Source organism: Phasianus colchicus, chromosome 7 (assembly GCF_987193195.1).
Source record: "Phasianus colchicus chromosome 7, bPhaCol1.hap1.1, whole genome shotgun sequence".
Taxonomy (NCBI): Eukaryota; Metazoa; Chordata; class Aves; order Galliformes; family Phasianidae; genus Phasianus; species Phasianus colchicus.
In genome coordinates this window covers 6,389,913-6,415,014 of record NC_143442.1, presented here as the reverse complement: position 1 = coordinate 6,415,014, position 25,102 = coordinate 6,389,913, and the positions used below count along the sequence as shown (strand labels likewise).

General features: G+C 38.8%; 1 protein-coding gene across 5 annotated transcripts in view; it reads right to left on the bottom strand.

Moving 5' to 3' along the window:
- The window catches only part of ZRANB3 (zinc finger RANBP2-type containing 3), a 37,286-nt gene extending 13,375 nt beyond the window's left edge, over nucleotides 1-23,911 (bottom strand). Inside the window, exons 1-9 of one of the 5 annotated variants that reach the window (XM_090143572.1) lie at nucleotides 23,485-23,908; nucleotides 20,588-20,652; nucleotides 18,163-18,322; nucleotides 6,761-6,779; nucleotides 5,899-6,077; nucleotides 3,615-3,846; nucleotides 3,331-3,416; nucleotides 807-978; nucleotides 256-384 (exon numbers count right to left, since the gene is read on the bottom strand). In XM_090143572.1, coding sequence (XP_089999698.1) covers nucleotides 256-384; nucleotides 807-978; nucleotides 3,331-3,416; nucleotides 3,615-3,846; nucleotides 5,899-6,077; nucleotides 6,761-6,779; nucleotides 18,163-18,314 — 969 coding nt within the window. In that variant the 5' untranslated portion in view covers nucleotides 18,315-18,322; nucleotides 20,588-20,652; nucleotides 23,485-23,908. Of the gene's footprint in view, nucleotides 1-255; nucleotides 385-806; nucleotides 979-3,330; nucleotides 3,417-3,614; nucleotides 3,847-5,898; nucleotides 6,078-6,760; nucleotides 6,780-12,508; nucleotides 12,869-18,162; nucleotides 18,323-20,587; nucleotides 20,653-23,484 lie in introns of those variants that run through there. The other 4 variants (XM_031590748.2, XM_031590745.2, XM_031590743.2 and 1 more) reach the window with 4 other exon arrangements.
- Nucleotides 23,912-25,102: the final 1,191 nt, after the last annotated feature.

Genomic DNA, 25,102 nt, shown 5'->3' with positions numbered 1-25,102 from the left:
ATTATTATTCTTCATATATCCATGGGGAGAACCAGTACTGACAGAGCACAATCTGCATAAGGGCTGCATCAGCAGCATCCTGTAATGCAAGCCAACTGGGTCAGTCAGCTGCAGCAGCTGCCTACACACAGTTACATTCCTGGAGCATTCACCTGCAGTGTATTCCTAAGTCTAAGAGACGCCAATACAACTAATTTTATTAACAGAAAACACATTGAAAAATTAAAATATATATTAATACTTCTAGCCACTTACCTTGGCTATTGCAGTTTCTTTATACATACGTGTGATTAGACTCATGACTTCAACAAAATGGCTGTCAGTGGGCTCTGAATTCAACTTTCTCATTAATTTCTCCCACTCTGCAAAAGTGGTGTTCAAATTCTAATTGGAAAAAGATATCAGTGGTTAGGATAGATGTACTAATCTTTTATAGATTTGTTAGAAGCTACTAAGTATGCTCTACCACAACACTGACTTCCATGAAACACCTAGGGACGGAATACATTTGAAATCTCTGTCAAATTTGTCTAAAATAATTGTAGGATTCAATACCTAACGAAAATGGAGAAGGAAAGAAGACCGTGTTAAAATTAGGGTCAATTTTATAACTATTTGATCCCTTCTCAAAATGACATACTCATATTCTTCATATTATAATTTAAAAAAAAAAGATGATGCTGTGCTATACATATAGTTACAAAGAATGGGTGAATATATACACATGCTTATATAAATAGATATATGAATATATATGAATACATAGATATTTACTAATATCTTTTTAGCTGATGTGGAAAATTCACCTTAGCTGCGGCTTGTGGGAGATCAAATGGAATACGCTGTCTAACTTTGGGAGGTAATTGTGTTAGAACATCATTCTTCAGTCTTCTGATCATTATTTTTCTTAAAAGTTGATGTAGTTCTTCTAAATTTGAAGCTCCTCTACAGTCCCATTGTTTTCTTTTACCAAAGAATCTGAAAATGAAAAAAAAAAAAAAATCAATATTATTTGGTGAATGCTAGCTATTGCAAACCCAATGGAAACCTTCAGTGCACAGTTCATTGTAAGACACAGATATGAAGGCATTTAGGATAACAATGCTCAGTGTTCCTGGTCAGAGAGATGATTGCTTTCTGTCTGATTCCTTCCAACACTCAAGTCACAGCTCTTAATTTCTAACCCACAGACCTGACTCCCCTTCAGACAAAGTCCTCTATCTCATCCCATCTACACTTCCCTTTACACACGTGAATTTTCCAGGCATCGCTAATCAGAAGAATCTACCACAATGCTTCTTTATGATATTAAAGAGGGTAACAGCTGATAAAGAAATTATCAGAGAACATCATTAAAATTCCTTTCCTCTCCCATCTGAATTCACTGTTACGTACATTCAGGATTCAAAGCTAAATGCTCCAGTTTAAAATGTAATTGTATTAAAAAAGCAAGGCTAAATAGGGGAAGTAGATTAAAAGTTAAAAAGCTCAAGGCTAAAAAAGAGAAATAAATTAATAGCTGCGTTTCTTTTTCTTTCTTTTATTTTCAAGAACATGTTGCAAGAGAAGAGCTTTTCTGTGTCATCATCAAGAAGCAACAAAAACGTAGCATGGCAGATTTTGATGGGTTTGGAGAAAAGCCCAGATAGCATTTCTCAAGGGCAGGAGAGTATTTTATACAAGTATGTAAATTATACTGGTAATTACTGTTAATTTTTTCCTTAAAAGAATTTTAAAAAAAAGGAATTTTAAGCTTTACTGGGCTTATAAAGGTACTATTGATTTCAGATGGCTGATCATGACCAGTGTGGAAGGAGGTGAGGACTCATTTCTACACTGGCAAAATAGTGGCATAACTCACTCAGATTGCTAGACAGATGGAAGACAGATACAACTTTTGCTCTTATCTTTTCTTCAGTCTGTGGCTGTCCTTAGAAAGGATTCATCCCTCCAACTTGAGCACTGGGGATGGTAGCTGAAACACTTCGACCCTCATCCTTAGAAACAGGTGTCTATAAGCGCCTAAATAAAAAACATTTTCACAGAAAGTTCTGCATAAAATAAAGCTATCAAATGGATTACCACAGGATGTTAAGTTCCAGCCAAGTCATGACGACAGTATTATCTGTTGAGAGCTTGCTAACCCGAATTTGATTTTCAATATATTTATGGTATTCCAAAAATAAGATAATCATCTGTGATGGAGTAGTTAACCATGCTGTACCCACGCACACTTGTGGTGTGAAAATTACAGATGCATTTAATCAAAACACCACAGAAAAAATAGCATTTCTCCATCTGAAAATCAGACAGCACTCTTCTATGTTATTAGACGTTAGATGCTGATAAAACACTTACATATGATAGAGGAAAAAAGGTCCAAGTTACATGAAAATGAAATTATGCGATTATTGCAGTGAAAATTAAATCTGAATGCTGGTCAATTTAGCTGACAAAAACTACTGTTTTTAGTTTATGCAAAATTGGGGGTAAGAAATTTTTTTAAAGCTTCTTCCCCTCTCATACCTTCTTACAGTGCCCATATTTAATCTCTCAAACAGAACTACAAACACACTACTGTGCTTTTGGGACCTTTCTCTCCTTCGGTTTGGTTAATCTAACATACGATCTTCTTTTCCCAAATATTGTAGGACAGCAAAAAGACTGGATCCCATAATAAAAAGAGATAAATTGTTAGGTGACATGAGCATAGGACTGAGAATCAGAAATCCAAGTTCCAGCACTAGCTGAAATGCCAGCTCAAAAGGTAAAATCTATACATTAACAGTAAATTGGCAAATCATTTTACTTAACAGAATGTTGGCACTTACACTTTCTCTCAAACTTTAATAGCTTCCAATTTATTCCTAAAGTAAAATCTCCCATCAATTCAATCCTCTTCCCAAACATCTCTAACACTGAAAACAAAACCCATGCATGTGCCAACCTATCTTCTGTTTAAACAATATATTTTTTACATTCTTTCTCTGTAAGGTCCCTAATTCACTTTGATGGCAGAGATGGTATCACAGAATGGCTTGGTGTGGTCAGGATCTCAAAGATCACTTAGTTCCAATCCCCCTCCTGTGGGCAGGGTTGCCAATTACTATATCAGGCAGTAGATCAGGCCCCATTCAACCTGGTCTTGAACATCTTCAAGAATGGTGCATCCAAAACTTCTCTGGGCAGCCTGTTCCAGCACCTCACCTCCCTGGGTCTCTAAACATGATGGTATAATACAGCAATAGAGACACTACTTATCGGTTCTTTCATTTCATATGAGAGGAAAATCAAAGTCATGAGAAGATAAAAGGGCAAGTACAGTAATACCTCAAACGAGCATCACAGTATTTTTTGGCATATTCACTCCAACTTCCAAATCTTCCTGGAAAAAGTGCCTCAATCTGCATGAAAAGCTTTATAAAAAGAAATGTCAGTGACAAACTGCCTTCAAGGATAATACTATTCAGAAATAATTCTCACTTACTGCATGTTTATTGTGTTAAGCTTATATTCACCAGCTGTACTAATCATGCAAATAACAAAATTCCATGCCCAATATTACTGATACTATTCCTAAAAAAAGAAAAAACACCACACAGGATGCTAAATACCTCTTCAGGTCTTCCCAGAGCAGGAGTTCCAGTAAGAAGAATTGCTCTAATGGCTTTCTGCACAATTGGCAATAAAATCTTGCTGCGTTTAGCATTTCTGGATTTCATATAGTGTGATTCATCAATCACAACTACCTTGAAGTTCTGCCTATACAGAGTGTCTACTAAAGTCTGGGCATCAGAAGTTAACAGGCCATATCCCAGAATCGTCACTTTGCTGCTTGATATTCTCCTAAAAGGGAAAATTCAGAAGTTGTCTTAGTACATATTTACTGTAGGAAAATTAACATAGCAAACAAGTTCCAGAAAGATATTTTTTTTTAGTAACAGAAGGTATGTATGATGTCTTTTGAATTGGCTAGTGATAGAGTTGCTAGATTGACTAATATTGGCTATTCAATTGAAAAAAATTCTAGCATCCTACATTTCTAAGTCACACACATTTCATTACCATTTTCAGGGGACATCATTGTGGTTGAACACCAACAAGCTAAGCAACATCATGACAGACTCACTCACCCTCCTCAAAGAGACAGGAAGAAAATATGATGAAAAAACCTTGTGGGTTGAGATGAAGACTTCTTTTTTTTTTAATTTAAAAACAAACAAACAAACAAGTATTGGAAATGATTTCTCACAATAGATTTTAAAACATACAAAGGCATAAAGCACAAATTGTTTTTAAAATCACTAGAGAGCACTGTAGCCCTTCAGGAGCCTTTAAACACAGAAACACAAAGTTGTTAGACAAACAAGTTACCAGAACAAGACACATAGGTGATCTATTCATCTGTCAGAAACTACAACTCTGCTGGCCTGATTTTTATTTTTTCTCCAGTAGAAAGAGATCAAAAGCCAATCCAATAATCTAAAGTCTCTTACAGTATTTAAGAACAATTAAAGTTTGTGCATGTGTACATCCATGCTTCTGGACACGGAAGAAGAGGCCTAAGCATATTTCAACCTATTTATATTAAGAAGGTAACCAACATTCAAGCAGTACACTTCATTGTTGAAGTTCAGAAGGAAAGCAAAGTACTGAAATTAGAGAAATCAAAAGGTTGAAGATACAGCAGCACAATTTCCCAAAGTGCTAAACCAAGTGTGTCAGCTCTGTTTTTGGATTTTCTTGCAAATGCATAAAGCATCCTTTATGTTAAAATATTGATTAGTTCAACAGCTAGGAAGCCTCCTGGGAATTAAACAGAAAGCCAAGCTTTCCTCTTATCTCATTGAGATGTAATGGTTAAGGTTTATTCCTTTTAAGAACTTCAGAACATAAAATGAACAGAAATCCGTTTGCCATTTCCTTTCGTCTTCACATTTCCCTTATTCCACATTTCTCTTTGCTGCATTCAGCAGTATAAGCATAGAGTTTTTATGTGCAGTTTAACTGAAATGCTAAAAAAAAACTCTCGCTCAATGGATCTTTATTTTATTTCCCATATTCCTCTAACAGCTTTATTTTGATTAGCAATAGGTAATTATCCCTCAATTAAGATTTTAAACATATTTTGAATTGGATTTATCTGGTTATGGTTACCCCAAGGAGGATTCCAAGCTACTTTCTCATCTGCATGTCTTGGCAGTCATTTCCTGATACTCTACAGACAAGTTGGAAGTCAATCTACTTTGTCCAGAGGTCTTAGAACAATATCTAGACACTGCTGTGAAATTAACCAAGTTATTTAAAGCAAAACAGATTACAAAATACCTTTTCAGTTCAGTGTTTCCTTGCAATAGGAGAGTTATTTTAATAGCACTTAAGACTTGTAGTCCCACTGTAATGAATTCATGCTACTAAGTATAAAGATAGAAAACCTGGATCACAATGACCTTCACAGTTAGAGAATGCTTACTATAACATTTAAATTTCTCAGTGCTCTACATAGAAAGTTAGCTGTAATGAAATCTTTATTTTCTAATCCATACTAGAATTGTTTTCAAAAATGTATTCAAAATGTTTTCCAGAAACTAACAAGTACAATACATCAGAGCTGACACATGACCAACGTGTTCAATACAAAACACCCCACAAAGTAACCAAATCTTCAGCAGACAGCCCTTGCTACTGTGCAAAAATCAGACCTCTCAGTTACAGAGACAAGAAACAATCACAAAACCCAACTCTCCGCTGAAACATAAAACACAATTTAAATTTCTTTTATCTTGATGCAATCCTTACTTTTCATTATGATCATATATATCGTATGTTTTTCACATACATACTGCCATCAATTTACAGAAGGAAACAGGACTTTCTATACAATAATAATGAACTTACCCAGTATCAGTTTTGTTTTGAATGATAATAACATCATCTGGAGATAGTTCTGGAATCCATTTTTCCATCTCATCAACCCAAGGATATCTCAGAGATGAAGGCACTACTATTAAGAGAGGCCATTCCTTCCTGTAGTAGTAGGAAATAGCAATTGCTTGAATTGTTTTACCTAGCCCCATCTGGGAAAAGGAAAAAAAAGTAAAAAACAGAAGTTATGTTCAGAAATCATTGTTACTACAGTTATCTACAATGAAAGAAGATACTTCTCTTTAAAGGAATTCATACATACTGCATATTTGGTTTGCTTATTAAAGCTACAAGTATCTTTTTCAGTGATTTCAGAAGGCTTTTGGTTCAGAGACTTAGTAAGATAGACTAGGAAGTTGACCAAACTCTTCAACTTGTTAATTTGTCAAAAATATAATAATAAAAAAAAACTATTCAAAGGAAAGATAAATATTCCTAAGATGGAAATTTCCTCAAGCTTCCTTCTGCTAATTAACACCTGAAGTAAGAACTTGGAACCTACATCAGTCCTCAAACATTACCTCTTTTACATTAAGTTTTTATACATAACTATAACTTTTTATTACAAAAATATTTTATCTATGGTAAGAAATTACAAATTCAAATTTCCATAATATGGACTAAGTTTAAAAATGTTACAAGTCATGAATTTCACTATTAATGAAAGTACACCCTAGGTTTGCATCAAATTCAGTATTTTCTATTTTCCACTTCAGTATTTTCAGAACATCTAGATAATATCACAGGAATTGGGCTCCATTCCCTGCCAACTTTCCTGAATGAAGCACATTAAAACAAGAAAAAGAGATGTTAAAATAACTGGAATATCACTTACCTCATCAGCAATCATACACCTACAGGTGAAATAAGGGGGAAAAAAAGCAGAAAAATTAATAGTAAATATAACTGATAAACCAATCATTATAAATTGCTTACTATGAATTTAAGTTACGCATTCACTGAATCCTAAGGATTTTCTTTGTGACTAAAGGAAAAAAGATAGAATTCCTTTTTAGTGTACTTTTGACAATAACAATACAAGTAATTTTGGTATGATTGTAAAAGTAAGTACACCAGTTACTCTAAAATGGCATATTCAATTTGTTAGTATTATTGAAGAACATACACTGTGGAATTGAATTGCTGCTTTGGTTTAGCACTATATTAAATGTAATCATAAGAGACTGTGAGAAGTACATCTTCAATTTTATTGTCTTTCAGAAACATCATTGGTTTTGCTTCTTTGCGATTAAGGGTCACTTCTATAGCACACTGATTTAGAAAAAAAAGTCACTTCCAGAGGTGTTTCATTTGTTCTGAAATTGAAACAGACATCCTCTCACCTCCCCAGCTGTACAGGGCAAAGCATTAGAAAATGAACTTGATTTTTTTCCATTTAGAAGCCCAAGTGAAGAAAATAATGGCAACTCTACAGGCAAAAGCAGGAAATTATTTAAGTAAATGTATACTTCCTGAACAAACACCACCTGATATAAATTTCTTTAAGGTATGTTACGTTATGTCTTAGTATTAATATTCATAAGTCTGAAAGGATCTCGGGAACTGAAGTACTGGCCAACACAAGCTCCTTCAAAAACATTTTGAAATTGGAGAAGGCCAATGGAATTATTTGATGGACATTCAGTTACACCATCAAATGGCTGACATCACGTATTTCCAAACGTTGTACCCTCAGCTATTTTACAAACTTTTAGCTCTGCTATTGTACAAGTTCACACAAGTTGGAAAAAAATACACCTCCCAAAAAACCAAAATCCCAAGGAAAAAAGAAGCCTCCAAACACACAAACAAACCCAAGCAAACAGAAAAACAAAGGTTATCCAATTTGAAAGAATTATCTAAAGAATTAAGAGTTTAATTCTTGTAATTAGTAGGTAAAACACCTACATCATATTCACACACCAACAAATTCAGAGGAAGACAAAAACTGTTAATCTAAGAAAGAAGAAAAAAAAATCTACTCCCTTAAAGTCTTGCAATAACGAGAGTGACTTAAAGTTCTGTTCTCCTGTAACAACACCAGACTACACAAAGCTTCAGACTTGCTAAGAACCTTCTTACCACAATCAGTGCTAAGAGTTACAAAGCAAGATCTAAAACGAGCACAGTGACAACTTGTATCTCAATAGCATTCCCTGCTTGAGTTTCAGCTAAGTAACTGGAGGTTAGATTAATCCTCCACCTAATAAATAATCTGAGGAGTTTTTCAAGCACTGTATAAGTTTCCAAATTTTCATAAAAAACAAAGTGGAAGAATTACTCCCACTGTTTTGTATCATAGTGCCACACAAAAGGCTTGGTCACACCATTGAGAAATACAGCACTGAATGCTGCTGTTTGAACTGAATGGCAGCAATAGATTGACAGCTGCATGCAGTCCATCACTTTGAAGATTTGTAGATGTTTACTGACAGAAAAGCATCAAGTCTCAGAAATGGAGACAGTTCAAGCTCCAGGAGAGAATGAACTTCACAGGCCACTCTGCTTGTGCCCCATCACAAAAAAAAAAAATCAAAAGCCCAAGGACTTTTGCCTTGAGCTTTTGCTTCCTATCCCCAATAGGATTCAGTCACAGACACAAATTAGTCTTGATTAATTGCTCTGGATGAATTCCCTACTGCCTGTTCCCCACCAATGCATCTTCTGAGAAAACAAACTTCTCTGCCACACAAGCAGATGTGCACCCACTGCACCATGCAACTCAAATGAAACACTCCTTCTGTGAAAAAAACTGAGATCTTCCAGGTCTCTGCAACTATAACTAAATTTAACATATCGAGACATTAAAATTCTGTATTTTGATACTAGAAACCGTTTAAAATAATACAGAACTGCTTTTTCAGTGTTGGGTGTATGGAAATTCATGTAGGTACTCAAAGTAGTAACAACATCAGCTGTGATCACATTCAATGACATAAATCTTGCCATGAGGCCAAAATGGACATTCCTGTGGCCAAACTACAAAGCTTGGCAGAAAACACACAGTGGCAGTTCCCAGATCTGATGTGCTGGATACAAATTTGATGCTCTGAGAGCTCTGGTACATTGATGCTTGCTCATTCAACCTGAAAGTGTAGATTTCAACATCAACATTTTCTTCCAACACACACAAAAAAATAATATGTGTATTATATAGCTTGAGTTTTTATAAGTTGCTATCTACTTGTAATTAACTTTGTAACAGTACCCTCTGCTTTTTAGATGTTTTCCACTTCAAACATGGTTGGGATGGAACAATCAAAACAAAGAAAAAAACATAACAAAATGTAACTGCTAAATCCACACAGGCAAAGGAAAAAAAAAGTCAGGCAAAGGAAAAAAAAGGCAGGAAGAGAATTATTTTTAGTGGCAACTCGAGATTTTGGAGCCTTTATGTTTGTGATTTGCAGAAGGGCAGAGACATTAATTTGCAGGCAACAAATACACAATTCTATTTTTAAATAATGCCATACATTGCTTACTTTAAAGACTGAATTTTTCCATTTAATACAAACTGCTTCAATTATACTTCTAAAAAGAATTCTTCCTTGCAGATTCTTAAAGGTGGCAACTTCTTTCAGTAGACTGATTTTTAAAAACAGTTTGAAGACTGAAATGAAGTGGAATGTACAACAACCTAACGCCAGAGAATCATTATTCATTTTAGTTTTAACTCCTTAAAGAAATGCAGAAAATGAGTAGCAAACAAATGCAGAAATATAGCAATAAGCTACATACAGAGCAGAGGCATCACTGATGAAGCTAAAAACATCCTTTAATATTATATTTAATCCTGAAGGATATCAAAGCGAATGCACAAACACAGCAATATCTGAAAGTACATTGTATTCAGTAGCATCTGCTGGTAAGGAAATGTGGCAGAGAGAACAGGAATACAAATGTTCCTTGCCATCTTGTGCTGATAAATACAGTATTTCTCAGTATATCAGCTTCTATTTTAGCACAGTATTTTAAATAATGAAATGAAAACCATGTCACTTTAGGCGTGCATCTCCTACACAGCAGAAATAAATCTACTTTAGTGTGAGCCACGCATTTTAAAGAGATCAAAGTGAGAATACATGAGGTCCTATTGCACTGTGTTTTGGCGCATGCAAACCAACTACTTGGACCTTCATTCTACCTTTCAGAGCAACAAGCCAAAATAAAGAAGTTTACAAATTGCTCTGACAATTAAAAGCTAAGAGCAATCAGAATAAAAACTCTTAAAAGTATGTCAGCCACAGGAACAGATTTTTTTCATTAAATGAAAATGATTTTCATTAGTTTACTGCAGCCATTTACAGTTTGATGATTTAAGCATCTGCAGGACAACAGGAAGTTGTTCTATTTCACTGCTTTCAATTATTTTCAGACTCTGCACATAGAACCTTCTGTTTTCAGCTTCAAGTGAATATGTCTTAGGTGAAACCTGTTATGCAGCAGTGCTATCCAGAACAGCACATACAATTTGATCACTCACATCCATGGAAGATAAATACAAGCCAAAAGAGAAGTGGAAAAGAGCTAATAGGAAGATTAAGGGGCAGCTGAGCCTCCCGTGGTAGGAAACAACAAGAGAAATACGATTGCTTCATCTCCAGAAGGAAAAGCTGAAATGCAATGCTTGTTCCACCTCTCTCTGTTCTGTAAATCCACAAAAAAACAATTTCAGAGATAGAAATCACTACAGTGTTGGTACATAAAAGTCTCAGCCTATTAACACATTGAAGGTAGAAATTAGAATTATATTCTTAATTAGACTAATAACCGTATCTGTGAAGAATCACAAGGGGAAAAAAAGTTATTAATTACAAAGCAGAACCCAAATTTTACAAAGAATCAGCATGGACCCTGCCAGCAGCACAGGCCTCAGGACAAATCTCCAATTCTGTGTTCCCACACTGACAGTACAGTTTCTGTTAGCAGTTATAAAGATACAGTACTTCTACATACACTTCTCACCCTATTAAGTCTGAATCCCTTTGAAAGAGCTGTAATTCAGCAATAAATCTTCAAATCTAGTTCTCTCCCATCTGTTCTTCTACAATATTTGTAGTAAAAATCAAAGGCTGAAGCAGGGAAACTACTGGCTTTTCTTCCTATGCCTGCAACCCCTACATCATTTAGGCACTGAAAAATTAACTACACACATCACAGACTAACATGAATCAGGTGCACAAAAATTGTTTTTAAAGCTCCCCTGAAGTTTTCAGTCTTAGAACAAGTCTTAAACATGACTGCTCAGTGTAGTTACAAATCTAAGTAGTCCATTATCTGCTTTTTAAGGCACAAAAAATAGCTTATATACTGAGAGGGAAATCACCAAGAGTCCCCACATTTTATAACCACATCAATTAGTTTAGAAGTGTACGGAACTTCCCTATCATTATAGCCCAGATCCTACAGAACTCATCAGATATCTGATAGTCACATAAAACCATTCAAAAGAAATACCCCACATTTTGCTTTATGTAACCTTAAAAACACGCAGCCGCTATTTTTAACAAACGTCAGTATGTTCTACATTGCTGCAGTTAGACAAGCTGCCAACACGAACATAAAGAAACAGATCTTCAGATACACGGAAGGGACAAATATGTACTTTTAGTTCATATATTTTGACTGCAAGAAGACAGACTTCTCGTTCTCTGAAGTTCAATTAGTCATTTCCTCTCAACTGGTAGTTACCCAATTTGAGCTTCATCGTTCATATCCCATCTGTTCATTTGACACCTTAATAATAGCTCTATCCAAGAATAAAAAATCAGAGCTATGATACGCACTTTCGCATCCTGTTTTAGGCTCAGCCCACATGGTCAAAAGTTTCAGAAGAGCAGGAAAAATCATTTTAGATGTCTCAGTTACACTTCCCCTCAGCAGAGAAGTCCAACTAGGCAATGAGCATCACCATCAATGGCAAGCTCCTTCCATTTCCTTTCCCATTTCTAAACGCTTCCTTTCTTCACAGTGAATCCTGAGGTTGGCATCTGAATCCGTCCGTTTGTGAAGGAATGCTGCTATTTTTTCCTAACAGAACACATCAGAATCTCACTGCAGTGCATTACACATTCTGCTACAATCTTCCTGGTATTCATAAACCTTTCACAGTTGTAGGGTCAGCAGTGGGCTGTGGACACAGCAGTAGTTTTCATAAATAGAAGGGAACCACACAACCTGATCTCCAAGACTTCACAGTGTTTTCCTTTCAAGATGCGTTAACTTAAAATAAAACTAAGAGAAAGTATCCTGATAGGTGAATATGCATGCAGAGAAAAAAGAGCAAATAGGCTGTTTTGTTGGTTCACTCCAAGCATACATAGGTTCGAAGCTTTAATTTTGATCCAGACAAAAAAGAATACTATCATCTACGAGTATAATTTAAGGGTCCACACAAAACTGAATGAATCAGAGCCCCAGAACCAGATAGTCAAGAGTCAGCACACACTATCAGAACAGTCTTGTAAAGGTGCATTTGCACATTCTTATTACAGAAGATCTTGGAGAGAAAACAGAACTTAGAGGAAAATCAGAAAAAAAAAAAAAGGAAAGGAAGAACAGAAGGGATGATAATTTTTCAAACCTCATAGAGCACAGGAAGATCTGATGGTTATGTTGACGTCAAGAAGACTGAGCCAGCTTTCTAAAGCATAAGGAGAAACAGATGTTCAAAATTCTATGCAGACCACTTCATTAGAGAAGCAGAAGGGAAACTGAGGCTAAGCTTGTGTGGCGTATGTCATACAGCCACAGGAAGTCGTCTGCATCAGAAAGACATTAATACTGAAACAGCTTCATAACATGAGTTTCAGGGAAGGAAAGAGTGTTTAAATGATAATTATTTCTATTTCTGTGTGTCTGGGTTACATTCAGGCAACCCTTCTGAAATGTTAGCAACATCACCAAGTAAACAATGCAATTACAGTCTGTTGAATTAATTACGATGACTTCAGCAAGGTATGTGAACAAAAACAAAGAATCTAATTTTCAGAGTTACTCTTGGAAAAATACCAACAATTCAGCAACACATGGCATATGTCTGAGGTTTAACTTTATAACCTATATAATTTATATACATATTTAAGAATCCTAATAAGTCATGCAGTCATTGCTGTATGTTCCTTGCAACTACAACACTATTTTGCAATTATATTCTCTCTAAACTAGATAGTTCTGCCTCTTTATAAACAATGGATTAAAAATTAAAGGGGATATAGTGTTCCAATGTAATTATTGCTTGCTTGTGGGGATAATTCAACTTTCTGATTTATTTTCAGCAGCTATTTACCCAGAACTGCAGGCAGCTTTTTCAGAACAAAATCCTTCACCTTTAGTTCCATTTTCCAAGACAAACAGTCAAAGCAGTAGCACTTGATTTCTTAAAACACTGAAAAATTCTGTTACTACTCAAACAAACTAAAGCTGGTTCTGTTAATGCAGCCTTTGGAACATGTTGTACAGAGGAAGCTTTGCATCTTTCTTTCACTAGTGTGGGTGTTCTGATATTCTTGGGCTTCTCACCTACTCATGTGAGTCAGTTTTATATAACGCTACAACATATAATCTACCTCCTACTCACAAGCCAACACTTTAGCACTAACATCTTAACCAAGGGTTATTTAAGGAATCTGAACTTAGTGTATTTTTATATAAAACTGCGCAAGCAACCATTACATTTGTGTGTCAGTAATCGCAGCACTCAGTCCTCAAACTAGAACATAGATGACTTTCTTGCAGAAATAATCAAGGTTGTTTAACCAAAAATAGAGCCCCAGAAGATTTCAGCCAGATCATACCCTTGCTCTTCAATTATATTAAGTGTTTTAAAAAAGTAAATAATGAAAAACCAACCATCAACCTCATGTAAGATGCACTGAATTGCCACATCTGCAGTGTCCTCAATTCTTCAAAGAAATATAGAGGAGAATGGCTGTGCAGTCTTAGGCTTTTCTCCAACACTCCTCAGCTTGTATCTGAGCAAGACATCCAAAATTATCTGTGTTTATGAAGGTTTGAGAGCCATATCAGTGTATTAGCCTGCATATTTCGGTATGGAAAATGATGTGTGAAATAACACATATCAACCAAAGTAGTCAAGGCAAAGTTTAAACTCAAAGACTTAGAATCACAGAACAGTCTGGGTTGGAAGGGACCTAAAAGACAAGACTATCCAGTCCCACTCACCTGCCAGGCTATGGCCAGGGAGGCTCCAACTAGACCAGGTTGCCCAAAGCCCCATCCAACCTGGCCATCAGTGGAGCATCCACAGCCTCTCTGGGCTCCAGTGCCTTACTACATCTGAATAAAGAATTTCTTCCTCATGTCTAATTTAAGTCTATACTCTTTTAATCCAAAACCATAACACCTTGCCCTATCACTAGAGGACCTAGTAAGAAGTCTCTCTCCATTTTCCTTATAAACCCCCTCAGACACAGATCAGCTCACCACTGCAAGAAGAACTGACATCAATTAATTGGAACAGAATGGAATAACAAACTAATTTCAACTTCTGACAATCTACACTACAAACTTTAACCCAGATATTAATTTTCAAGATTGAAATACTTGCAATCAAAGTAGCTCTTGCCTAGTATATAATGTAATGTCCTTCGATGACAGTTAGCTACTTCTTATTACTATCAAATAAAATTTGCTTTCCCAAATGATATTTCTTACTGCAAAAGCTGCAGAAGAACTCATCTCTTTGAATCTTCCTCCTTAGTCCCTCTGTTCCCTCTGATCTGAAGAGATAAAGCCAATGGAGGCACTTGTTGATATCACTTAATACTTCAAATCACCAAGTACATATTACAATAAAAATGAAACATTCATAAAAATATTCCTATGCATGACTCAACAAAATGAATATTCAAGAAATTCCATTTTCCAGCACGGAAATTAGTTAAATTGGCATCTATCAAAGTCACTGGGACAAAAGTGAAGAAAGTAAGTAGATCTCCCTTAACAAATGGTGATAATCTTCAGCTTCCTTATTTTGGAAATCCTTCTCTGAACTTTCCATCTTAAAATCAAAATGGTCAAAAGTTGAACAAGAATTTAGATTAGCTCCAAACTTACAGAAATATAGATACCACACATTTGCACACCTTACCAGATATTCTATTTGGTAACTACACCAATTCAGCATCCTTGCCTGCAACATGTAAGAATGATAGTAGTTATGTGCTTACAAGAAAACAAATCAGAATGCTCACTCAGATTCCCAATAAACCAGACAGCACACGGTCTTATTGGCTCTAGAATTACTATTTTTATTTTTTTCTAGACAAGTGTTAGGCAGTTTGTGCTGCTATAGACAACACCTTTGGAGCATTTAGTGAAAAAGCTAGCATCTGCCTGCCTCTTCTGCCTCACTTTTACTAATGAATTATAAGCTCAAATCACAACAGCATATTTATCTTATTATTAGGGAAAGTATGGGAAGATGAATAGATTAATCCCAACCCCATTAGTATCTCAGAGTATATATTTCATTCAAGAATATACAGGTTTTTTTGTTCCCCTTTCATGCTGGGAGCTTCTCTAACCTAAGAAAACATTAACTCAATCTCTACAGTCAACAATAGAGAATTCTCTCTACGCCAGTTTCCTGCCACTACAGCAAAGCATGGATTAAGTGATGACAGCACAGGGAGTGCACAGCCTCAGAGATAAAAGAGAAGCCCAGATGCACATATTGCTTACTTCAAGTACTATGTTCATATATTTTCAAAATTAGAAAAGACACTTTTATGGAAAAGCATCAGACCTTGTTAAAATTTACCAAAGGGAATAGTAAAAGAATGCTTAAATTATTAAGGAGTGCACAAAAGAGAGATTTGGGTGAGCCAGAGGCTGACAAATTCATAAGAAAATTCAGCTACAAGCTGCAAAGGCTCTTGTTCTCTGTTTTGGGACTAAAAGAAAATTAGATCTGAGTAAGGGACAGATTTTTGAAAAACAGTCCTCAGGAAAGTTTGACTTAATATATTTTACTCCAGAGGCTATGTGAACATGTGCAAACAATTCCCCAATTTGACCCAGCTAAACTCGCTATGCCAATGAATGCCATTTCTTGCAGCCATAATGCAAATACTTTCATACCCATGTCACAGTGAAACCATCAGCATCCTATTATTCAACAGTCTTTTGTTAATGAAAAGTTTCAAGAAAAGAAAAAACTAAGTCCATAATCCTAATTGAAATAACCCCATAGCCTCCTTAGCAGTCATTAGCTGAGGCATTTCAAATCTTTCTACACACTTATTGCAGGCAACTGTTACTTCTCAATGAAAAATATCTGATTTGAATTTATCTAGTTAATCAGTTTCCTGAGGAAACTCTATATTATAACAGCTTGCAAAGGATCAAACATATTCATTAGCCTACACAAATTAACGTTAAAGAAACTATATACATATTTTCTTGTGTAATTTTATTATTTGTATATATAAATGCATCTCAATTGCATATCATGTAAACTTTACTTTCCCTTATTAGCATCAGATCATGAGATACAGTAGCCTAGGGCTTCGGATACATTAAATGCAACTCTTAAATACAAACTTTGCTGCCTATTCTGTCAAAACTTTAGTGATCCACTAAAACTGTACACAGTTATTCTTACAGTCACACCAGAAAAGTACATAGAATCATAGAATCCTTAGAGCTGGAAGAGACATTTACAAGTCATCTAGTCCAACTCCCCTGCAGCAAACAGGAACATGCACAGCTAGGTCAGGTTGACCAGGGCCTGATCCAGCCTCGCCTCAAAAGTTTCCAGGGACAGGGCACCAACCACATCTCTGGACAATCTGTTCCAGTGCCTCACCACCCTCACTGTAGAAGACTTTTTTTTCCTTATATCCAACCTAAATGTACCCTCTTGAAGCTTTAAGCCATCTCCCTTTATTGTATGACCACAGACCCTGCTAAAGAGTCTGTCCCCTGCTTTCCTGTAGCTCGCCTTTAGATACCAAAAGGCCTTCTCTTCTCCAGGCTGAACAGCCCCAGCTCTCAGCCTCTCCTTGCAGGAGAGGATTATTTCTGTGGCTCTCCTTTGGATGCACTCCAACAGGTCTATGTCCCTCCTGTACTGAGGACTCCACATCTGAATGCAGTACTCCCACATTAGCACCCACCAGTACCCCCAGGTCTTTGTCAGCAGGGCTGTGCTCAATCCTTTCATGCCCCAGCTTGTATTTGTTGTGAGAGTTGCCTCAATCCAGATGCAAGATCTTGCATTTGGATTTGCTGAACCTCATGAGGTTCATCTAGGCCCACTGCTCAAGCCTGTCTAGGTCCCTCTGGATGGCATCCCATCTCTCTAGTGTGTCAGATGCACCGCCACAGCTTGGTGTCATCAGCAAACTTCTTGAGGGTGCAGTTGACCTCACTGTTGTCACTGATGAAGATATCAGAGCACTGACCCCCCCCCTTGTCACTGACCTCCATCCATTTTGAAATTATAAACTTCCTCACAGCCTCAGCTCAAATCATTTCTTTTATGCCAGACTTGTATGACAACATTACTTTCCAGAGGAGCAACGTGCAGCCTAAAGTCATGAAACTACCGTAATTGCTTAGATATTCTAAAACTTACGAAGCAGAGATATTCTCCTTCCCACTTCTTTGACCTTTTAACACAGTAACATGATCTTAGCTAAGTATTTCCAGTTACTGTTGCACAGTGATTTTTCTGATTTATAGGGTACTTAATTGCTGAATGCTCTATCAGTTGCTGTACTTGTTAACTGAGCACTCTGCAAGTTGTCTTCTGCTTGGTTGTTGGAGCTCAGTGAGTTCCAGAACAGCCTGATTACATGCCAGAATTGTACCAAGTTTAAAATAGAATACCACACAGATGCATCAAGATCTGTTAGTCATTCTCTTAACAGACCTATCATGCCATTAAGAACTACAGAAGCAAATGTGAATTAACTTATTTTGAGACTGCTCTATTAACATCACAAAAAGAAGGCTCCACTGATAGCAGCCTCCTCTTATATGTAGAGATGTTGGATACTACAAGATGAATTTGCACTATTAAATATTTTCTCTCCTCCAATAGGAGAAAAACAAAACAACCTCATTTTAAATCATGTTATATTACAGTTGATTAAAAGAAAAAATGTAATATAACTAACCTAAGTGTTGCTGTATCCGCATAACCTTTGTAACCACTCATTAATTTTTACCTAGAATAATTCATTCAAGTATATAATATAAGGAATTTACCTGCCACTCCTCTGAAGTGCAAATATGATGCCTTTCTCCTGAAAAGGAAGCAGTTTCTTTCTCAGTCTTTCAGGCAGAAAGGACAGCTCAGTATCAACATTTTCAGAATAAGAAGCTTCACGTGTACATGTGTCCTGGAGCACATTAGCCATTTTTGAACCTACAGGAAACAAACCCAAAAAAAGATGTCTTACTTAAAAGATAGGTCTGCAACACATTAAAGAATAAAACCTCATGGAATAATAACAGCTTGAAATACTTGACATTTACACATAAGCTGTTCTTATACTGACAGCACAAGAAAGAAATGAATAGGAAATACTCAGTATAACAAGTAGCCTTTTTCTAACACCTAATAGTCTAGGCTTTTAATGGCTGTCACATATGACAATTTAATTTGTAAAAAACACATCACAAAGGAAGAACATCAGAATCACCACCATATTAATTAGTAACTTCCAAGATATAACAGTCATTAAGATCCTCACAATGCTTATGTTAAAAAGGCGAAGTCACAAAGTTGCTTTAATTACAGTGAACCTCTGATAAGGAAGATCAATCTCCCCTGATAACCCTTACCCAAAAGAAAGCAAGCAAAATATCCAAAACATTTCAAACATCCTTCCTGTTTCCAAAGTAGCACAGCTTCACTTGTATTGCCATATAAATAAAGTGCTAAATGAAGTTGCCATAGAACTGCCTGCCTTAATTTAGAATTAAAAACAAATAATAAAGCTTCATCTCTCTCTTTATAGCTAATAAAATCATGGCAACACGTGGGTGTAAGGAGGGAGTTTTCCCCTATGGAACCATTTCCAAAGAGGAGTCATTCAGCAAAGGGGGCAGGTGAAGAATGCTGTTTTCAACATCAAAAAATCTCACCAAGATTGTAAGAGAAAGTTGGTAAGATCTCAGTGTTTCACTGTGCTTTATCAATACACTTTATTTTATAACCTTTATGCCTTTGAAAACACATTAGTTTTTTGGTGGTTTTTTTTTTCCCCTGAAGTTGATTCATTTTCATCTTTTGGCTTATCTGGCTAAAAGTTATCTGAGGTGGACCTGTCCAAGAAACACGTTTTAGCTGGACACAAGAAATCTACTTAATTTAGCACGCACATAGGCAAACTCTTAAGTCACCCACTGAGGAGTATCCTAGTAATCTTTAAGAGCTTGGAGGTTTTTCCCCCTCCAGGCTACAAAGTGAGATTGAGGACCAGTCTTATGAACCACAGAATTGCAGGGGTTGGAAGGGATGTCCAGAAATCACCAAGTCCAATCTCCCTGCCAAAGCAACCTCCCTACAGCTGGTTGCACAGCCAGGCATCCAGACGGGTCTTGAATATCTCTGGAAAAGGAGACTTCACAACCTCCCTGGGCAGGCTGTGCCAGTGCTCCGTCACCCCCACGGGGAAGAAGTTCTTTCACATCCTATGTTCCAGTTTGTGACCATTTCCCCTTGTCCTACCCCCACAGACCACTGAAAAGAGGTCGGCCAATCACATCTCGAGAATTCTCTAGAAAGTACAATATAATGCAGATGATAAAGAGCCTGCAACCTTATTGTCAATAAAATGTTCTAACTACTCAATTGGAAGAGGTTGGTGCACATCACTGTATGGGAACTGCTGAGTCACAGCCTGAACCTCTGATTGACCCCTGAGGCAAGCAATGAGTCAGCCCTGGGAGCACAGGTGAAGGCAATTCACCTGTGCTGCTGGAAGGGGTGGAGCCTGGCTGCACCTCTCCTAGGCCCATTTAAGAGCTGACTACCAGTGGGGAAGGATCTCTTCTGGAGATCCACTTCACTGGAGTTTCATAAGAAGCCTAGGATATGGGTAAGTATCCTATCTATTTTCTTTGTGTTATTATAATCTGCTTTGCCTAACTCTCTTATTTATTTCATAACTATAACATCTTAGTATTCTTTGATTATACAATCACTTCTTCAACATTATGAAATAGGTTTTGTTTTTTTTTTTCAAGTTCCCTATTCAATGATGATAGTTACTGATCATTCAAATACAGCTTACTTACAGACATTAAAAAGTAAGTATTCACTTTTTTCAGAGAAGTTACAAAGAGAACATTTTCATTTTAATATGGAAACTAAATATCCACAACTCTAGGAGTCAAATCAGGAAGTAATGACAAAATACACCCAGCATGTTTCACGTGAAAAACAAACAACAAAGCAGCAGCAGAAACAAAACTAAACCAGAATCTTCCTTTTAGAAAGGAACACTCATAAAGCACAGAATACTTCAATGAAAATTCTCATACTGCACTTCGCTCACTTTATCTATGGGAACAGGACCAGAGAAGAAATACTAGCTCTTGTTCTCTGAGAACTTAACAGATTTAAGACATCAGACTGTTCAGTAGTAGCACACCAACTAAACATGTGTGAAGGAACAAACCATACATCAGAGCATGAAGAAAAGGTCTTTGATCCTGCACTGCCTCGTTGTCTAATTTTAGACTCGCAGCCTGTAAAAGGAGCAAGACCTTAATGAGCACAGGAACAAAGAGTATCAGCCAAAATACACCTCTTGTATTGTCACTGTCAACAGTAGATTTTGTATTACAAGGCTTGGTATCAAATTTTTGTAAGAACATGTTGTGCTCAGATTTGTTGAAACTTATGCATTTCTGAAGCAACTCAGAAGTCAGATATGATTTGATAGGATGAATCATAACACTTCCAATAAGAAACCCACTGAGCTATTGCCATTCACTTCAAAGATCTGCTGGGCTAAATAACCTGGTTTTTGCATTGACTAGTTACATAGATAGACCTGGGGTCAATGGATGTGGCTAAAGTAATCAGTGCAGTAAAGCAAGATCATGCAAGACAGAGCTTGCAACAACTTGCTTCTAGTATCCTGGAGTACTGTTAAATAAAACATTCTGATGAGGTTATATGAAAGAGAATAGCACTCATTCATAAATTCCATGTATGAATTTGTAGGTACAAAACTTGATGCACACTCTTCAAGCCAAAGTTACATTCTCTTCAGTGAAGAAAACCTAGGTGCCACCATGCTGCTGCACAAGAGAATAATATTGCTCCATCTTCCAAGGGCTTTCTGAGGGCCATCAGGTTACTAAAACTAAGAATTTCTTCCACTGGGCAAGGCGAGTTTTTCCAAGACAGCCAAACTTGCTCAGTGCAGTGCAGCCTCTTGGTGCCACAGCATGGATGGTTGCATGCATCACCTTAAAGTCAGGGCGAGCCAAAGGAAAGCGAAAGGAACATAGGACTGAGAGCTACAAAAAGAAGTTAACAGGAATTTGCTCTTCTGTAGGAAAAGAATTTGGCGCTACTGAAGTACTGTTGACAAAAGTGACTGTAAACAGACACCCCTTCCCCCCCCCACAGTTTCTGTTGAACTGTTTTCCTTTGCACAACATATAAACCACTAAACATATTACCATACACACATGAAAACAAGAATCTAAACTGGAATCATGGGTGCATGTCTTCTATAGATTTCTTTGTAATTAATTAAGCTGAAAAATCAATGCCTTAAATACTATTACTTTGGTAGAAGTGGTCATTTATAGCTCATTTTTAGATAGATCAAATACGCACAGCATTTTGTAATTTCATCAAATAAACACAAGATTAAAGTGACAGTGTATCAGAAACACTGATTGATATCCCAAGGAGGCTATTTTATGCCTGTTTTCTACCCATTAAAGCTTCAGAAGCTCTGAGAACAGATAAAGGGTGAGTGCACGTGTTTCCTCTTTTTTTTTTTTTTTCCCCCCATTTACTCCTGAATCCCAAGTATGCTGTAAAATACATCATGACAACCCTCCCACATCTCTAGATCACAAGCACAGAACTTTGGTTTCCTAAAGTAAAAGAGACCTAAAAGTTCAGGTGCAGAGATGCAGCTTTTCATTCAGGACTTCATTGAGTAAACAGCAGTGACAGAATTCTCATGACTAACAAAACAAAGTCACAAAAGCAAAATAAATGAAAATGCATATGGTATTTTCTCAAGCTTTCTGAAGGGCCAGAAGGATGAAATAACAGGGTTACTAAAATAATAGCATCTATTCATCTGAAGTTGCTGTATAATCTCAGGAGTAGAGAGTGGAAAGTGAATGCACTTCTTAAAAACAGGGATAGTGAAGATCTGTGGTGTTACAACATTATTCGTTTCTGGGGAAAAAACTGAGTAAAAATTAGGAAGCATAGAGCTCCTGAACAACAGGATAAACATGTCTGTGCACAGGGTGTCAACATGTCTTTTGTACAGGTAAATCTTATCTTTCAGGTCCACTAAAAGACTTTCAAAGGGGGAAAGTGTCCAAGAATGTACATACAAACTGGCTGATGCAGTTCAGTTTCCACTTTTTGAAAGTTAATAACAGAGTAAGTTTTATAACTATATTCATACAGTAGTTATGATTTCCAGGAAAGAATCTGAGATGAAAAGATCTCTCAAACTTCTAAGGAAACTGTACTGCTAAGAAAAAACAACAACATAACACCAAAACAGGAAGATGATAGCACTGCAACCTTTTCTTCTCATTGTTAGAATACAAGTCTGTTCATATACAAGACATGAAATCAGCAATATTTCAAAGCAACCTGTCCCAGCATCTACAGCATTCAATGAATTCATAAATCTCTTGGAAAAGTAAGTACTGAGGGGTAGGAGGAGTGTAAATATCAAAAAAAGGAAAATTAAGCATAACAAAAAACAGACAAAAACAATCCTGCTGCTTGTTTCACTACAGCCATTCTTCCTTCCAGTGACACAAGACACAAACCGTTTAAGACAAACTCATGTACTGCAAGGTCAGATGACTGATGAAAACTTCAAGGCTCAGTGGGCACTTTGAGCTCCAAAACAGCTGCTTGCTATCGCCAGCAATGGTCATAACACAAACCATTTACTTCGTAGGCTGCTCATTAGGAACAGCATTTCCATGCAGCTCGCAGCAGATCCCTGTTTAACAAACGGGTGTTTCTGCCACACGTTTAGCTTATAAACATCTTCTAGAATCGCAGAATCGTGCTCCTTTTGATGTTCTTCACTGCTCTATGACTGTATTTTCCGTGAGGTTTAATGGGAAACGCAAAGCTTTAAGAAAACCTCAGAATCCATTCTTCTACAATAAAAAGATCTTAAAACGACTTAAGATATCGGAACATAGAAATTAAAAGAACGATCAATTAGAACAAAGGACGGCAATCGCAGCGCTACGCATCACGTCACAATTTTACCACAGAACTATCGGGGAAAACAGACACCTCCGCCACTGCTCGGGGGCGAAGGTTTCTGTTGGTTGTCCTGGACTTACACATGTGCGGCAATACCCCAGCGTTAGGGCGAGCAGAGCGAGTCTTTCTGCTGCAAACGCGGACCGAGAGAAAGAAGCCCGCAGGCGCCCAACCAGCGCCTCACGGCTTGGCGCGCTCCGTACTCAAATGCCGCCGCCGGAAGTGACGTAAAACCGGCAGCGCGCGCGCAGGCAGGAAGCCGCGGGCGTCCCGACGCGCTTCCGGGGTGGGGAAACGCTGTGGCGTTGTGCCGTGCTAGGGCCAGGCTGAGAGGCCGAGCTGGGAGTACAGCCCCAGCTTGCCCCAGCCGAGTTTTCCGTGGCTGCGATCTAGGCAGAGTTCACCGCCAACCCCGGGTGAACAGCCACGCTCCCTAACTGCCGTTAGCAGCGGCCGCAGTCTGTCTGCGCACCGCCGCGCTACTAATGGTCGCTGGCTGCCCACAGGGGGTGGGCGCTGCTGTGCCGGTCTACCCGCCGAATGGGGTTCTTATTGGTGATCGCGGCTATCTGTCAGCGCAGCGGCTCCTCTAATTGGTTGTTATCTTCAGGATGGGCCTGTGCCCGCCTAGGCTCCGAGGGGCGCCACTCGCCGGCAGCGCTGAGGGCGGGCGGCGCGCCGCTGATTGGCCGGCTCGGCCGTAACTCAGGAACGTTCCGGGTCGCTATTGGCAGCGGCGCGGCGGAGGGGCGGGCCTCTCTCCCCGCCGCGGCAGCAGGAGGAACCCGGGCGGCTATCGAGGCTGGCGATGGGGTTAAGCGCCCCTCGTGCGTGAGCCCGCCGCCGCCGCGCCGGCCCGAGTCCGCCGGCCGTGCCGCCGCCGCCGCGGTAAGGAGCCCGAAGCGGCTCCCGGTCGGGCGGCGGAGCTGAGGAGAGTGGGGAAGGCAGGAGGCCGAGAAAGGAGGAGAGAGGAGGGGGGGGCGGTCGGCCGCGCCCGCAGTGCGGAGAGCAGGGGGCAGCCGCTGCGGGAGGGCGGCCGTTGGAGGGGGGAGGGGCGGGCGGCGCGGCCGTTGGGGCGGTTGGCGGCACCTGCACGGCGCGGCCGGGGGACCGCGGGGAGGCACGGGCCGGAGGGCAGCGCCCGGCCCCGCTTCTCTCACCTAATATAGGCAGGGCCGGCACCGAGCGGGGCACGGCGGCACCGGGGCCGAGCGATCCGCGGGGCGGCTGGGCAGCGGCTCCGGGCCGGCCGCCCTCACCTGCCCGAGGGCTTCGCCGGGGGAGCCGGCCGCGGCCCTTCGGCGGGCTGCGTGTGCCGGGCTCCGTGTGCCGGGCTGAGCCCCGCGCTGAGCCCCGCGGGCTGTGCGCCTGTCGGCTCCGTGCGGCCGTGGGTGGGGATGCGCTCGGGCTGCGGTCCCAGCGGAGGGCCGCCCCGCCGTCCCGTTGTGCTTTTGCTGCAGGACGGGTAATGTGCGTGGAAACGGATCTAACTGTGTAAGTGGGATGGAAACTGTGTCACAGCCTGATTTCTGCAGGTTCTCTGGATGGCGTTTTAAAACCAGGTTTCGGCACTGAAGAATGGGTTTTCGTTATCTAGAATTGAGATGGGCAGAGAAGTGCAGTGCGGCAGCTTCTTCCAGACTGAGGTGATTTCGGGTTATTGGCACTGAAAGGTTTGCCCAAATGCTGTCCGTGGCT